General features: G+C 41.4%; 1 protein-coding gene across 1 annotated transcript in view; it reads left to right on the forward strand.

Moving 5' to 3' along the window:
• Positions 1–16,905, forward strand: part of CPT2 (carnitine palmitoyltransferase 2) — a 26,952-nt gene continuing 10,047 nt past the window's right edge. Inside the window, exons 1-4 of the mRNA XM_070745882.1 lie at positions 1–234; positions 6,765–6,845; positions 8,351–8,457; positions 13,426–14,730. Of these exons, the coding sequence (XP_070601983.1) occupies positions 65–234; positions 6,765–6,845; positions 8,351–8,457; positions 13,426–14,730 (1,663 nt within the window). The 5' untranslated portion in view covers positions 1–64. The remainder of the gene's footprint in view (positions 235–6,764; positions 6,846–8,350; positions 8,458–13,425; positions 14,731–16,905) is intronic.

Consider the following 16,905-nt stretch of genomic DNA (forward strand, 5'->3'; position numbering starts at 1 on the left):
GCGGGTGGCTCTCTCGCCCTCGGTCTCCTTTTCCGCCACCGGGAGAGAAGGCATCCAGACCGCCATGGTGACCGGGCCGCTGCTCTTTGCTTCCTTCTCTCGCTTCCGGGGGTCTTGGCTCCCGCCTCTCCTCACCGGGCCCCGCAGGAGCTACAGTAGCCAAGACGATGCGCTCTCCCAGTACTTGCACCGCAGCATCGTCCCCACCATGCACTACCAGAAGAGCCTGCCCCGGTAAGGAAGCGCCTCCTCGGAGGGAACGAGCGGCAGTGCTTGGGTCTCTGGTCCCCGGAGCCCTCGGGCTTCGATCCCCGCCTCCGCCGGGTGGAGCTTGGCTTGCTGGCGTCCTCCGATTGCCCTTCTGGAGCGGCCTTTGGTCCCCCCCACCGTCCGCTTCCCTTCCCTCTTTCAAATAGGAAGGGGTGGTCCAAGTCAGTGGGCTTCTCTCACTCGCTGACTCTGGGAGGAAGAACCTCGTAGCTTTGAGTCGCACGCAAAAAGCTCCCCGTATCCGATTCAGAGTTCTTTAGAAGTTCATTCTTACAGCACTTAACCAAACTCTTTGGAGAATAAAATGTCTATGGAGATTCTCGAAACACCAGCTTGTCCCAAAGGTGGTTTTTCCCCCAAAAGGCAACTGGATTTTTCTTGCCCCCCCCCTCCCCTTCCTTTTGAAAGCGTTTGGCTTCTCATCCAATCTTTGGCTTCTCCATCCAAGCTTTTCTTTCTCTTTCTTTCTTTCCTTCTTTCTTTTTCTCTTTCTGTCCTTACATCCTTTTTCTTTCTCTCTCTCTCTCTCTCTTTCTCCTTCCTTCCTCTTTTGTTCTTTCCCTCCTTTCTTCCCTTTTCTTTCTTTCCTTCCTTCCTTTTCCTTCCTTTTCCCTTCTCTCTCTTTATTTCTCCTTCCTTCCTTCCTTTTGTTCTTTCCCTCCTTTCTTCCCTTTTCTCTTTCTTTCCTTCTTCCTTCCTTCTCTTTTCTTCCTTCCCTCCTTCATTTATTTCTTCCTTCCTTCTCTTTCCTTCCTCCTTCCTTCCTTCCTTCCTTTATTTATTCCATTTGTATGCCACCCAACTCCCTAAGGACTCTGGGCGGCTCACAACCAAAAATAAAAACATACAAATGATATTAAAACCTATAAAAACAATTTTAAAACAATTTAGAGTCCAACAGTTAAAAACCATGCATTCCATTTATGGCCAGATCCCAATGGTACACCATCAGATCAACGGGCCCAGGCCTGCTGGAAAAGCCAGGTCTTCACCGCTTTCCCGAAGGCCAGTAGTGTGGGAGCAGTCAGGAGGTAGCTGGTTCCAGAGAGTTGCAGCAACCACAGAAAAGACCCTCCTCCACAGACCCACCAACCAACACTGTTTAGCTCAGTGTTTTCCAACCTTGGCAACTTGAAAATATCTGGACTTCAACTCCCAGAATTCCCCAGCCAACACTGGTTTAGCTGATGGGACCCAGAAAACCAACCCTGTGGGACCTTACCGGTCACTGATGCTGGGAGCTATTCTTTGGATGAGAAGAGAAACGTTTTTAAAGGAAAGAGGGAAAAACACCTTCAAGAAAGTCCAGTTGTCTCTTAGAAGAAGCACGCTTTTGGGTCTTCCAAGAGCACATAATTGGTTCCATTCCATAGCTGGTTTTTATGGAGAAGCAGACTTGTGGCTCATGCTGGAAAAATGCAGTGATTTGATGGATTTCTTGCTTCACGAATCAGGGAGCATTTACCAATTGCTTCTTGAGGTGAACTTGGAAAAAGAGATATGTTTGGACAAATGGATTTCGCCGTCATCCGAACTTGATCTATAGCAGTGTTTCCCAACCTTGGCAACTTGAAGCTATCTGGACTTCAACTTCCAGAATTCCCCAGCCAGCAAATGCTGACTGGGGAATTCTGGGAGTTGAAGTCCAAACAGCTTCAAATTGCCAAGGTTGGGAAACACTTATCCTTTTTGTTTCTGCCATATCAGGAAACTCCCACACATCTTGTGGCTCATCCTATGGCCTGGGATGTTGGGGTGAGTGATGAGGATTGCCCTCCACTTTTGGATGCAGCCTCTATCACCCTACCTGATGGATCAGATAGTTCCCGATAACATAGGAGTCCCTTTGATCCACTGCAAAACTTGATTCATGAGTGCAGCTTGTTGAAGGAAAGTGATCTGCCTACAGCTGGGTGTCACTTTGCAGGGTAATGTAGAAAAAACAGTGTCTCCACCAATAGGTACGTAGCTGTGCAGGGTGGTGTAGTTAACCTTCACCTTCCTCCCATGCAAACAGTTGACAGCAGCCAGTAGGATCCCGATCCCTGCTGAGTCATCACCATAATCCCTGCTAAAGTGCTGAATGTACAATAAAAGACTTTGAACAAGATGGTACTTTGCAGAAATCCATAAGGAATATCTCTTTGCAGAACACAATTGGTCATGGTTATGTTTCCTGAACTCAACCACAAATGGAAAACTACATCTGCATCATTTTTGAACCCAAGTTGCAGGGACATGTCAGTTTATCAGGGGCAGTAGACATGTTCTGGGTATTTGTATGTTAGCTGTTTAATCCTCATTATTCAGTTTATACATACATAGATACGGTACATATTTATTTATTGGACTTACATGCCGCCCCTTTCCGTGGACTCGGGGCGGCTTATAACATTTTGATAAAAAGATACAATAAATAAAACATTTCTAAGCCAATTAATAGAATAATTAATTTAAAAATTATCTTCAAAACTAAACATTTAAACATACATAAAAACTAAACATACATTCTTGTTTAGTCATACTTATAACCAATACCAATGATTTTTCTGCAGTTATTATTAATCTTAAGGCAGCAATGTTAAACTTTTTTTTTGAATATACAACACAGTCTGAATAATGTGTGAGCTCAAAACAAATATTTTAACTTGTCTTCATAGCTGGATTGTGCTGATGCTAGGATATTCTGTGAACTCATGCCTGGACAGGAATTGATTTTATTTTTACACAATAAACTCTGAAGATGCTAAGACAGTGAGGGCGAATCTTTTTTTGTTGCCAAAAGGGTGTGTGTGTGTGTGTGTGCTAGCATACAAGCACATGCCCACACCCTTCCCTCCCCCTGCTTCCATGCATGCGCTCAATCCCTGTCCCCGCGCACGCACACAGCTCTCACTGAAGCCTGGGACATGAAAATAAATGGGCAAATGGGCAAACTAGAAGTTCAGAAAAAAAGGACTTCCAGTTTGCCTTGTTGTGCTGTTTTTTGCACTCTGGGGGGTGGTGGGGGGTTTCAGGGAAGCTTCTTGGAGCCCCGGAGTGCAAAAAACAGCACAATGGGCAAACCGGAAGTTCGGAAAAAGCACTTCTGGTTTACCTGCTGTACTGTTTTTGCACTCCAGGGCTTCAGGAAGCTTTCCTGAATCCTCTGGAGCAGTGTTTCCCAACCTTGGCAACTTGAAGATATTTGGACTTCAACTCCCAGATGCTGGCTGGGGAATTCTGGGAGTTGAAGTCCAAATATCTTCAAGTTGCCAAGGTTGGGAAACACTGCTCTGGAGTACAAAAAAAATCAACCCAACGACAATCCAGAAGTGCTTTTTCCGAACTTCTGTGCCCTGTGATACGACTACACCTGCCACCTGCCATAGGTTCATCATCATGGTGCTAAGAGATAGTGCGAACCTCTCATTTAATTCAGCTCCAGATTAATAGAACTTTCAAGCAGTTGGATTGCTCACCAGACTATCTAAGGTGAAATGAGAGTTATGCTATTCTAAATTACAGCACAACAAAGAGCTGTGCTAAGAGCTAAACATGAGAAAGGGAAAAATGCAAGGGCTTCATTGCAGTTGGTAACGAAAGGAGACCAGAATAAAGTGTGGTATGTAGGTGAAAGGGTAATGCTAAAAGCAGGGCATGATTCCCATCTCTGCTGTTCAGAGTTAAACATGTATACATTAAAGAAATTGTTGTGCCTTCAAGCCAGTTTTTAGAATCCTGTTGACTGCCTGGACTAGTTCCTGCAGTTTTTCAAGAACTGACTCTATGTATCTACGTAATTGCTACTTTTAATGTCTTTGTACCTATTTGGTTGACTTTATGCATTGTTCCTTTCTAAATTAAGAGCCAGTTTGGTGTAGTGATTAAGGCACCTAGCTAGAAACCAGGGGACCTTGAGCTCTAGTGCTGCCTTAAGCATGACGACAGTTGGATAACCTTAGAACAGTCACTCTTTCTCAGCCCTAGGAAGAAGGCAATGGCAAAACCACTTCCAAAAATGTTGCCAATATAATTTCAGGGACTAGTCCAGGCAGTCATCAAAAGAGTGAATAACAGACTCAAGCTCAACCCGGATAAGACGGAGTGGCTGTGGGTTTTGCCGCCCAAGGACAATTCCATCTGTCCGTCCATCACCCTGGGGGGGGGAGTCACTAACCCCCTCAGAGAGGGTTCGCAACTTGGGCGTCCTCCTCGATCCACAGCTCACATTAGAGAAACATCTTTCAGCTGTGGCGAGGGGGGCGTTTGCCCAGGTTCGCCTGGTGCACCAGTTGCGGCCCTATTTGGACCGGGAGTCACTGCTCACAGTCACTCATGCCCTCATCACCTCGAGGCTCGACTACTGTAATTCTCTCTACATGGGGCTACCTTTGAAAAGTGTTCGGAAACTTCAGATCGTGCAGAATGCAGCTGCGAGAGCTATCATGGGCGTTCCTAAATTCGCCCATGTCACACCAACACTCCGCAATCTGCACTGGTTGCCGATCAGTTTCCGGTCACAATTCAAAGTGTTGGTTATGACCTATAAAGCCCTTCATGGCACTGGACCAGAATATCTCCGGGACCGCCTTCTGCCGCACAAATCCCAGCGACCAGTTAGGTCCCACAGAGTTGGCCTTCTCCGGGTCCCGTCAACTAAACAATGTCGGTTGGCGGGGCCTAGGGGAAGAGCCTTCTCTGTGGCGGCCCCGACCCTTTGGAACCAACTCCCCCCAGATATCAGAGTTGCCCCCACCCTCCTAGCCTTTCGTAAGCTCCTTAAAACCCACCTCTGTTGTCAGGCATGGGGGAATTGACATGTTCCTTCTCCCTAGGCTTATAAAATTTATGTATGGTACGCTAGTGTGTATGATTGGTTTTAACTTGTGGGGTTTTTAAAATTAATTTAAATATTGCATTTGTTGTACATTGTGTTGCTGTTGCTGTGAGCCGCCCCGAGTCTGCGGAGAGGGGCGGCATACAAATCTGATTAAACTTAAACTTAAACTTAAACTTGAAGGGGGAACTTTTAAAATCAGCTTACTTAGGATTATTCCATTAAGGTCAAAGTGTACTATTTAGTTGTCTAAATAACAGTGGATTCAACCATGCATACTTTGCACTTTTTAAAAATTGTTCCTGCTAAATGAGTAACCTACATATAGGTTATAATGACAAAAGAGATAGAGATTATCCAGTATGCCTTAACTATTAACTTAAATGTTGATCTGGATCATATGCTGAAACGTCCTGCCTGTCGGCGACTACTTCAGCTTCAACCACAACAACACAAGAGCACACAACAGATTTAAACTTAAAATTAACTGCTCCGAACTTGACTGTAAAAAATATGACTTCAGTAACCGAGTTGCTGAAGCGTGGAATTCATTACCGGACTCCATAGTGTCATCCCCAAACCCCCAACAATTTACCCTTAGATTATCTACGGTTGACCTATCCAGATTCCTAAGAGGTCAGTAAGGGGCGAGTACAAGTGCACTAGAGTGCCTTCCATCCCCTGTCCTATTGCTCTCCTATATCTCCTATACCTTTCTTCTATTCCTATATCTCTTCTTCTATTCTTTCATTGATATGTTCTATTCCTATATCTTCTTTTCTATTCTTTCTTAGATATATTTTACTATGAGTATCTCCTCTATAACCTTCATCATGTATTTTACTATGTGTATATAGATATATACCCACTAAAACCTTCATTGTGTATTGGACTGAATGAATGAATGAATAAAAACAGTTTTGGCTCAGACAAATAAAACAAAACAAAACTCTTCTTATGAGTATCTCCTCTATAACCTTCATCATGTATTTTACTGTGTGTGTGTGTGTGTGTGTGTGTGTGTGTGTGTGTGTGTGTATATATATATATATATATATATATATATATATATATATATATCCACTAAAACCCTCATTGTGTATTAGACTACATAAATAAATAAATAAATAAGTAAATAAATAAATCAATCAATCAATAAATAAAGCATTTGAGCCAGGTGTGCAGTATTCATTCTCCTCCTATTTTCTATCCCCCAGTTATTAATACTATTATTATTACACAACCGTTTTTGCTTAACTACCATGCTATATGTGGGATTGCAATGTATTAATGCATTGTACTTCTGCAGGAATATCAATATAATTGTTTTAAGTCTGGAGAGCATTTTCCCATGCAACAATTTCTTTTTTATAGGTTCGGGCTAATATAATTTTTCTTTAACTTTGTTTCTGTATTGATTTACTTATTTCAGAATAGCTGAACGTTTAATATAAAAATGTGTTACTTGAATCTTAACTAAAGCTTAATCTACCTGGGAGTATTATTAATAAATTATACGTAGATATAAGTTATAGTAAGTGACAGAGCTGCCTTGGGGCTTATATTTAACTTAAAAACTGCTTGACCGTTTAATCTATCAGCATGTTTTTGTTGAGAGTTTGTGATAACATTTTTTAACCACACAGATTCAATATTTTATTCCTCTTGTTATTAGCTTGCCCATTCCAAAACTTGAAGATACAATTAGAAGGTACCTGAGTGCTCAGAAACCTCTTTTGGATGATGATCAATTCAGGTAGGAACAAGCTTTCATCTTTCTGATATAGGTACTTTTCTCAGTCTGGTTTCTCTACAGATGTGTTGCATTATAGTTCCCATTCTCCTGAGTATTGTTTATCTTGACCGAGACTCATGGCAGTGCTAATCTAGGCAGTCTCGGGGAAAACCTTCTAGATAGCACTGAAGCAAACTTCTCTCCCCTTTGCATTTCAGAACAGTTAATAGCTATAACATTAGGCTTATAGTACCTTGGCTTACAGCGTTCTCTGGGCAGTTTACAGAGTCAGCCTATTGCCCCCAACAAACTGGGTTCTCATTTTACTGATCTCGGAAGGATGAAAGGCTGAGTCGACCATGATCAAACTCTAGGCTGTGGGCAGAGTTTGCCTGCAATCCTGCAATCTAACCAGTGTGCCACCAAGGTTCCTGCAATGGGGAAACGATTATATTCTTTAATACATAGGTAGGAATTTCAGAGGGATGCAGGAGGAAAGGAATGGGGTAACACCTACTGGATAGACCAGACCAGAAAAACAATTCCACCAGAAGGCTAAAACCATTATTGAGATTGGCCATAATAACAGACCCCAGCAAATCTGATTGTGCTATTCTTCTTCCTTATACAAGTGAATTAGAGAGACATCCAGTGGAACCTTTTTGAAATTTCATCTCATGGTTCTGTTTTAGCCCTTTTTGCCTAGGTAATGGTTCTTGCATATCATAGTCATGGCCCTCTTCTTTATTCTGTACAGCAGTCATTTTCAACCTTTTTTGAGCCGCGGCACATTTTTTACATTTACAAAATCCTGGGGAACACCACCAACCAAAATGACACAAAATGACACCCTAAGACACTCTCCTCTCTTTTTCCATCCCTGTCTCCTCCCCTACCCTTGTGTGTGTGTGTGTGTATACAAACTCTTGAACCATTTCCAAAAACAGGTGAGGGCTGGGGTTTTTTCTCTTATTCTTTGGGTGCTTTTTATCATATGCTTTAAATCAAGAGTCACTTCTCTCTCTCTCTTTTGTTTCTCTTTCCTCTCATTCTCTGTCTCAATCATTTTCTCATTTCTCTTTTTTCCTCCCCTTTTTGCTTATTATCTCTCTCTCTCCCTTCCTCTCCTTTTCTCTCTCTCTTTTGCTTTCTTTCTCTCTCTTGCCTTCTTTCTCTCTCTCTTGCTTTCTCTCTCTTTCTCTCTTTTCTTTCTCTCTTGCATTCTCTCTCTCTCTCTCTTGCTTTCTTTCTCTCTTTCTTTCTCTCTTTCTTTCTCTCTCTCTTTCTCACTCTCACTCTCTCAGCAAAATTTGCGAGACCAGAACCTGAGCTTCCTTCTTCGCGGCACACCTGACCATGTCTCGCGGCACACTAGTGTGCCACGGCACACTGGTTGAAAAACACTGCTGTACAGAAAGGTTAGCAGAACCTTATTATTCAGCAGCATACTTTACACTTTCACCCAAAGAATTGTATATATCAGAGAGATACACTAAATTTCTTTCTGTTTCTTTTTTCAAATTTAGGAAAACCCAACAACTTGCTGACAATTTTGAGAAGGGCATTGGTAGAGAGCTGCATGATCATTTGGTTGCAAAGGACAAACAAAATAAACATACAAGTTATATTTCAGGTAGGAAAATGACAGTGAAATGCTGCTTACATTCTTGATGACTTTTTCCTTAAACTGCTCAATTAAGAATCAGTTCTAACCTGGCAGGCAACAGAGAATGGGTCTTCCTTTTCATTAACTGGGCTGAAGCCACAGGTCCGGGAAGGGCTTTGATGCTTGTTTAACTTCTTTGAATGGTTAACATTTCCTTTAGGAGCGTACATGAAATGGAAAGTATGCTTCTTTTCAAACCATGAACAAATCTGTGTGTTCCCAAAATTTTGTTGAACCCTTTCAGCTCATCTAAAGTTCAGCAAAACCAACAGCTGAAAAGGTTTGGTTGTTCCAAGACAAAACTTAATCTAAAGCAAAGATTCTCAACCTGGGGTGGGGGTGGGGTTGGGACCCCTTTGGGGGTCAAATAACCATTTCACAGGGGTCACCTAAGACCATGGGAAAAGATAAATTTCCCATGGTGCTAGGAACTAAAGTTTGCATTCTAGCACCATGGAACATATTTTTACAATCAGGTGGGTTTACAGTGGGGGTGTCCCTCTGACCTTCCTGCCAATCAATTGGGGGAATTGGCACTAGACATATGGTTGGGGGTCACCACAACATGAGGAACTGTATTAAGGGGTTGTGGCATTTGAAAGGTTGAGAACCGCTGATCTATAGGGATCCTAGAGTGATTTTGTGCAGTGAATAGGCCAAAGCTGTACTGATTATTCCTTCTCTCCATCTCTTGCCTTAGTAGCTCACGGCATGCCATATTCCCCTGGTATGTCCCGTTTCCCCTTCCCTCCCTCCATACTTCTCTCCTTTCACGCACTATATAACCTATCTTGCTATCTATCCACTCTAGTCTTCCCAGTGTCTTTTCTCCCCTCACCACTATTGCAGTGGTGGGTTGCTCCCAGTTTGGACTGGTTCTTAGAACCAGTAGCGGTGGTGGTGGGAGACTCCACCCACCTTCCCCAGGACGTGCACAAACCGGTAGCAATTCAGAACGATACTACTGCACTGCTAATGCCCTTGGATGTTCTTCACTGTTACTTCCTCTAACCACTTCTACACAGAAGGATTATATATATAGCCTGGATATAACATTCAAAGCATTCGACTCAGTTTGGGATATCAGAAACATCTCTTCCACACATAGAATTAGTTCTCATTTCCTCCTCCACTACTTGAAGAATGTTAGTACAGGGTACATGGTTGTTAGGGATTGCCATTGTAAACTGCATATTGTAAACTGTACCAAACTTGTACTTAAAGAGTTAATATGCACTCAAAGGGTTAACTTGTACTTGAAGACTTAATATTCAAGGCTGTTTCGTCACTTCCTCATTGAAGCTATAAAAGCTCATTATTTTGCTCAGTTACTTCCTTTACTTTTGTCTGAGAGAAGGGGGAGTTGTTTCTAAGCTCCGTGCTTGTATAAGCTTCGTGCTTATTATCTATATTGTATTTTAGCTTCGTGCTAATCTTGTAATTGCTCAGTGCGTATTATTCTGTATGTGCTTCATGCTTATTCTGGATTGTTTATATTTTGTTTATATGTAAATAATACTTATTTAACTAAGTCTGTGTCTTGGCTTTATCACACATCCACGCTCTGTTAAAATTCTCTGCTCGGTGTTGTCGAAGGTTTCAAGCCTAGCTAACCGAGACAAGCCAACAAAGAATATTCAAGCAAAAGCTGAACGTGTGTCCTCACAAAGATTGGGTTGGAATTAGTCATAAGCTGCAAGCCTGGACCCCTAGAATAATTTCCAAGAGGGGACCTATAAGATACATTAGATTTCTTCTTCTAAATTTAGAGAATGGAAGAGAATACAGTGGATTGATAGAACAAGCATCTCTTTTTCCATATAGAATGTATCAGATTCAACTCTTAGCGTCTCTAGGAGGAAAACAAGATGATCTAATTACCCTGCAATTGCATTTTATTTACTTGAATACTGTTCAGATAGTGGGGGAAGAAATGAGAACTAAAGAGAGGGGTTTTTTTGCTGCAGATAAAAAGATGTTATTTTATAGACTATAGCAGTGGTTTTTAAAGTGGAGGAAATTGGGGCATAGTCTGGGGCTAATGGAGCAATTTGTAACTGCTTGGGAATTGAGAACCTTGGCTGTATTTCTCTCTCTCTCTCTCTCTCTCTCTCTCTCTCTCTCTCTCTCTCTCTCTCTCTGCAATGAAATTATTTAAAATAGGGAAATGGAGAAATTGGCTCAAACAATTGAAAAACCACGGTATTATAACTTTCACGTAATCGCGATTCCATATGCCATTCCGAGAAATAAAATATACGGTCTGTAGAAAAAGAGTGATCATAGTGACTTAATGACCATTACCAACAAAATGTTAATCTATTGCAGGCTGCTAAACTTTTAAGATTTGGGGAAAAAGAATAGTCAAGATGAGATAAAGAAAAGGAAGCTTATGTCAGCAGATGGAGGAATACCAGAACATAAAGGAAACAGCAAAAAATAAGACAAAACAAAAATAAAATAATAGAAGAACAGCAAGGAAGAGAACATTTATAGAATTTAGATCAGTGAACTTTAATTTACAGACTTATGACTGTTCATTTAATAATGGATCAAAGTTTCGACGGCCTTAGAATAGGTGATTTATGACTTGTAGTTGCACTTACAAACTTTGTACTATCCCTTGGTCATGCAATTGCAATTTGAAAGCTTGGCAACAGGCTCACATTTATGACTGATTACAGTGTCATTTGTGACCTTCCCAGATAGCTTTTGATAAGCAAAGTCAATTGAGGAAGCTAGATTTCCTTAACAACTGATTGCATGATTATCTGATCATGAATTGTGATCTTTTTTTTAATACTTTCTAATTAAAAATGCCCATTGGAAAAGGCGGATTTGCTTAACAATTGCATGATCCACTTAATTACTGCCATAAAAAAAATTATCATAAAACTGGGTCCAACTTGACTCTTGATTCCAATGACTTATAATGGAAATTCCAGTCTCAATTCTGGTATATTTATTCAGCTCCTCTCTCTCCTATGTTTTTCTCCCATTACATTCTTGCCGATTCCTTTAGTAAAATAGAGACTCATGACCCAATACATAATCAAGACTCGGAATTAAATCATTGTGAATTTAAAATGCGACCTGCCCCATGCTCTTTGCTTGAGTAGGCCACGAAATCCTTAGGCATTAAAACTTAGCCAAATTATAATCTTTCCTCTGAGTGAAAGAACAAAATGTGAAGAAGCAAAATAGCCATGCTACTCAACTCATATAGAAAAGGAAAGAATTATACCATTGTTTCCCTCCCCATGTGACCTATTTTTCTTCTATTTGAAATAAAATGCTGAATGATTTATTTGTTGAAATGAAATTTACGAAGAGAGTTGTGAAGTATCTCACTGTTGTTTCTGTGGACAATTATTATTATTATTATTATTATTATTATTATTATTATTATTATTAATTGGATTTGTATGCCGCCCCTCTCCACAGACTTGGGGCGGCTAACAACAATGATAAAAAACAACATGTAACAATCCAATTTAATAAAACAACTAAAAATCCTTATTATAAAAACCAAACATACACACAAACATACCATACATAACTTGTAATGGCCCAGGGGAAGGAATATCCTAACTCCCCCATGCCTGGCGACAAAGGTGGGTCTTGAGTAATTTGCGAAAGACAAGGAGGGTGGGGGCCGTTCTAATTTCTGGGGGGAGTTGATTCCAGAGGGCCGGGGCCGCCACAGAAAAGGCTCTTCCCCTGGGGCCCGCCAAACGACATTGTTTGGTCGACGGGACCCGGAGAAGGCCAACTCTGCGGGACCTTATCGGCCGCTGGGATTCGTGCGGTAGAAGGCAGTTCTGGATGTATTCTGGCCCAATGCCATGTAATAAACATCACCCCAGTAATGTTGACTGAGAGTAGGCGGTTACTTACAAGTCGAATATAAGTGGAAAATCTGAGGCAATTCACGCAAATCAAAACCACACAAACCTCAATTCTGTTTCATAGCACTAATTCTGTCTAATTTGGAGCAGAATTGGTGGGCTAAATGCACATTATTTATTATTTGCTTATCGATATTCTGCAGAACCTAGGTTTTTGCACTGCAGACCTGTTTTTTGATATCTAGTTTGCTGCTAACCTCTGTCACAAACCTGTAAACATTAAAAAATTAGTAGCACAACAATGTCACTTTTATACCAATGTATTTATTTGTTTGAAGGTTCAGGCTCTGCAGAGGATTACCTTTCATTTCCTATTCACATTTATTTTTCAGTCCACATATTTGTGAAGAAATCCCAGTGTTTTTATGCCAAGTATAGAATTCAGTTGCTTTAGTGGATAGATGGAAGCCAGGGATTAGAAAGTGAAATCTTTGCTGGGGATCTGAAACTTTTGGAGATAAATAAATGGAAGGAAAAGCACAGGAAAGAGCAGGAGCAACAAGCAAACAGGTAAAAAAAAGCTAGAATATGTTTGTATTTGTGTGGGATTTTTTTCTTCATTGAAGACAAATGATAAATGGTCAAAGAGGGGAGTAAATTGTAAATGAGCATTGGATGCAAAATGAGTGTTCCATATTAAATGAATGGCAGTGAATTTAACACAAATTCTATTTTCAATTGAACTTGGAAAGTTTTCTACCGCATCCCATGGATCTTCATTAAATACGCTTTTCACTGGAAGTCCCTAACATAAGCATCCCAAATTAATGATCCTTGAAGAGCAGCATTGAGGCCTAGTGATGAAAATGCTCACCTCCGAGTCAGAAGGTTGAGAGTTCAATCCTAGGTAATGGCAAATGTTTCTCTCCCAGGGCGTAATGGAAAAAAAAATGGTATCTGTTATTATGGAAAGCAGTAAACAAACAGCTCCATCCAGTTGCCCTGACTTTATCCCAAATCAAGTAATTACAGGGTCGTAAGTTAATGATACTTGAACTTTACTTTTATAATTGCTTCTTAATTTCAGGTCCCTGGTTTGACATGTATCTTAAGGCACGGGAATCCATTCTTCTTAACTTCAATCCATTCATGGCTTTCAGTCCTGACCCCAAACCTGAATACAACGATCAGCTGGTGAAAGCCACCAACATGACTGTTGCTGCTTTGCGTTTCTTGAAGACTCTTAGGGCTGGCATCTTAGAACCAGAGGTGTTTCATCTGAACCCGTCCAAGAGCGACACTCCAGGGTTCAAAAAGCTGATTCGATTTGTGCCTTCTTCTTTCTCGTGGTTTGGTGCCTATATGGTGAACGCCTACCCGCTGGACATGTCGCAATACTTCAGACTTTTCAATTCCACCCGTCTGCCTAAAACCAAGAAAGACGAGCTGTTTACGGATGAGCACGCCAGGCATTTGCTGGTGCTTCGAAATGGGCACTTCTATGTGTTTGATGTGCTAGATCAAAATGGCAACATAGTGAAGCCATCGGAAATTCACGCCCACCTAAAATTCATCCTTTCGGACAATGCTCCAGTTGCAGCATTTCCTCTTCCTTACCTGACTACTGAAAATCGAGACACCTGGGCGACTCTGAGGCAGGAACTCCTTGACAATGGCAACAGGGAGGCCTTAAGGAAAGTGGACTCGGCCATATTCTGCCTGTGCCTTGATGATTTCCCAATTAAAGATGTCGACCATTTGTCCCGTACTATGCTCCATGGCGATGGCACTAACAGGTGGTACGACAAGTCATTTAATCTCATTTTAGCGAGAGACGGCTCTGCGGCCATTCACTTCGAGCATGCCTGGGGAGATGGTGTGGCTGTGCTTAGGTTCCAAAATGAAGTCTTCAAACACAGCACCGAGACCCCCGTCATCACTCCCCAGTCTCTGCCGGCTGCCTGCGATTCGCACGGAGCTGTAGAGAAGCTGGATTTCAAACTGAACGATGCCTTAAAAGAAGGAATCACCAAAGCCAAGCAAAACTTTGATGCCACGGTGAAATCGCTGACGCTGAAGTCCCTCCGGTTTGAAAGAGGAGGCAAGGAATTCATAAAGACCCAGAAGCTGAGTCCCGATGCTTTAGTCCAGCTTGCCTTCCAGATGGCGTTTCTTAGGCAATATGGACAGACGGTTGCCACCTATGAATCTTGCAGCACAGCAGCCTTCAAACACGGTCGCACTGAAACAATCCGGCCTGCTTCGGTTTACACAAAGGCATGCTCAGAGGCAGTAGTAAAGAGGTCATCTAAGCACAATAGTGTGGAGCTACGCCAGATGATGACAGAGTGCTCCACCTATCATGGTCAACTCACAAAGGAAGCTGCTCTGGGTTAGTGATCTTTCTCCTTGTTTTCCGTTATATTAAGTTAAATAAATTAAATTAAGTTAAATAAATTAAATTAAATTAAATACTGTGGTACCCATAGTTCCCTCTAAGCTGAGCAGTGAGCAATGGCTCACTTAAAAATCATCATCAACTCAGAGTTTTTCAAACCTGCCCAGAAGCCGAGAGGGAAAGAGTGAGAAGGAAAGAGTGCCGCCCAGGCCCAAAGGGACTCCCGCTCAGACACTATACTTTTCCGCCCACCCACCCAAAAAATTAGAGGGAACACTGTGGTACCTCTACTTACAAACTTAATTCATTCCTTGACCAGGTTCTTAAGTAGAAAAGTTTAAAAGAAGAAGCAATTTTTCCCATGGGAATCAATGTAAAAGCAAATAATGCATGTGATTGGGCCCTGTTTCCTTCCAGATTCCTACAGAGGCCTCATGGAGGCTTCTCCCTAGCTTTTCCAGCTCTGTTTCCTCCCAGGAGATTCCTAGAGAGGCCCCACAGAGGCTTCTCACTGCCTTTTCCGGCCCTGTTTCCTCCCAGGAAATTCCTAGAGGGGCCCCATGGAGGCTTTTCCCTGCCTTTTCCGGTTATAGTTTCGGAGGGTCGGGTTTGTAAGTGGTTCTTGAGAAGAGGCAAAAAATTTTGAACACCCGGTTCTTATCTAGAAAAGTTGTAAGTAGAGGCATTCTTAAGTAAAGGTACCACTGTATTGATGACAATCCTTTTCTTAACATTGAGTTTCCTATGGATAACTGGTGTTCACAAGTGTGTGCGGAGCAATGTAACTTTTTTAGTTTAGTAATTTAATCCAATTTCAAAATGTGTTGGGTTTATTGGTAGCTGCTGGGGCCTAGAGGTGGAGCTCTTGCATCACAATCAGGAGGTTGTGAGTTTGATCCTAAGTAGAGGCAGATGTAGGATCTCCTGCTTGGGCAAGAGGTTGGGCGATGACCCTCAAGGTCCCTTCCAAATCTGTTAATCTGAAAATTGATTGATTGATTCACTTTAGATCCTGGGAAGCTCATGACAATAGAGTTATGTACCAAAATTACAAAATACGTCAGTATAGTATTTAGAGAAGCAAAGGTTGTACAAATTGGCAACATGCCCTCCTCACTGTTTGGACTGCTCCAGGTGTCTTCAAAGACCATCCCGAAGCCACCACTGCTTCTGTATAGAACATCTGGCACACATTACCTAGGGCTTAACTGGTAGTTATAATGACCTTAATTGGAACTAATAACTTGGTTATTAAGCAAGGTCAAATTGCAACTTATGAGCTCACTTTAGGTTTTTCTTTTGGCTTTGGAGACCCGTGAAGGTCATAAATGTGAAGGTTGGTTGCAAAATTATTTTTTCCATGACTGTTGCGGCTCTGAAAGTTGTTACTAAATGAGGACTGCCCGTATTGATTTTGAAGGCTTTGCACTGTCTGCCAGGAAGGTGCAATTCAAAGTGCTGGTTTTGTCCTACGTATAAAGCTCTTTATGATTGGCACTTAGGGGTGTTCAGGAATTCCCTTTCCAATTAAGGTTGACCCATTTTGAGATATTAATCCTGGAAGAAACTGCTTATGGTGCCCCACCTTATAAAATGGGATTGAATGATGGATGGGACAAATAGTAAGTGCTTCTTTTCCGTAATGACTGCAATGCTTTGGCGTTATCTTCCTTCCGGAATTGACACCATTGCTGTTAGTTTTTTCGGAAACAGGTTAAAATTGAGTTATTGTGAAATAATAACCTCTGGGATGTTAATACACATTTCTCTATAAAATGTATACACTACTTCAAACCATGTGGTCTCCGGACAATTTAGTTATATATCATAGATAATACAATACAAATAAAACAATTAAAAAATAAGCAATATATTAATATAGTAAATCTAAATCCCACATGATTTTAGATTCAGTTCTGAAACACCCTCTGGAAAAATAATCTCTTTACGATTTTTAGAAAGCAAAAGATGTTGCTTGTGTTTTATTGCTTCTGCTTTAATTTTTATACACTGGTATCCTTACCAGGAGCATATTAATCATCGTACTGATGCTGCTGCTTAGCACCAGCAATCACGGGGTTATTAATACCTTTGAATAATATTAATAACAATGAATAACATTTCAGATGGTATAAAGCAGTGGTTCTTAACCTTTCTAATGCCACGGCC

The sequence above is a fragment of the Erythrolamprus reginae genome, chromosome 3 (genome assembly GCF_031021105.1).
Source record: "Erythrolamprus reginae isolate rEryReg1 chromosome 3, rEryReg1.hap1, whole genome shotgun sequence".
In the NCBI taxonomy this organism is placed as follows: domain Eukaryota; kingdom Metazoa; phylum Chordata; class Lepidosauria; order Squamata; family Dipsadidae; genus Erythrolamprus; species Erythrolamprus reginae.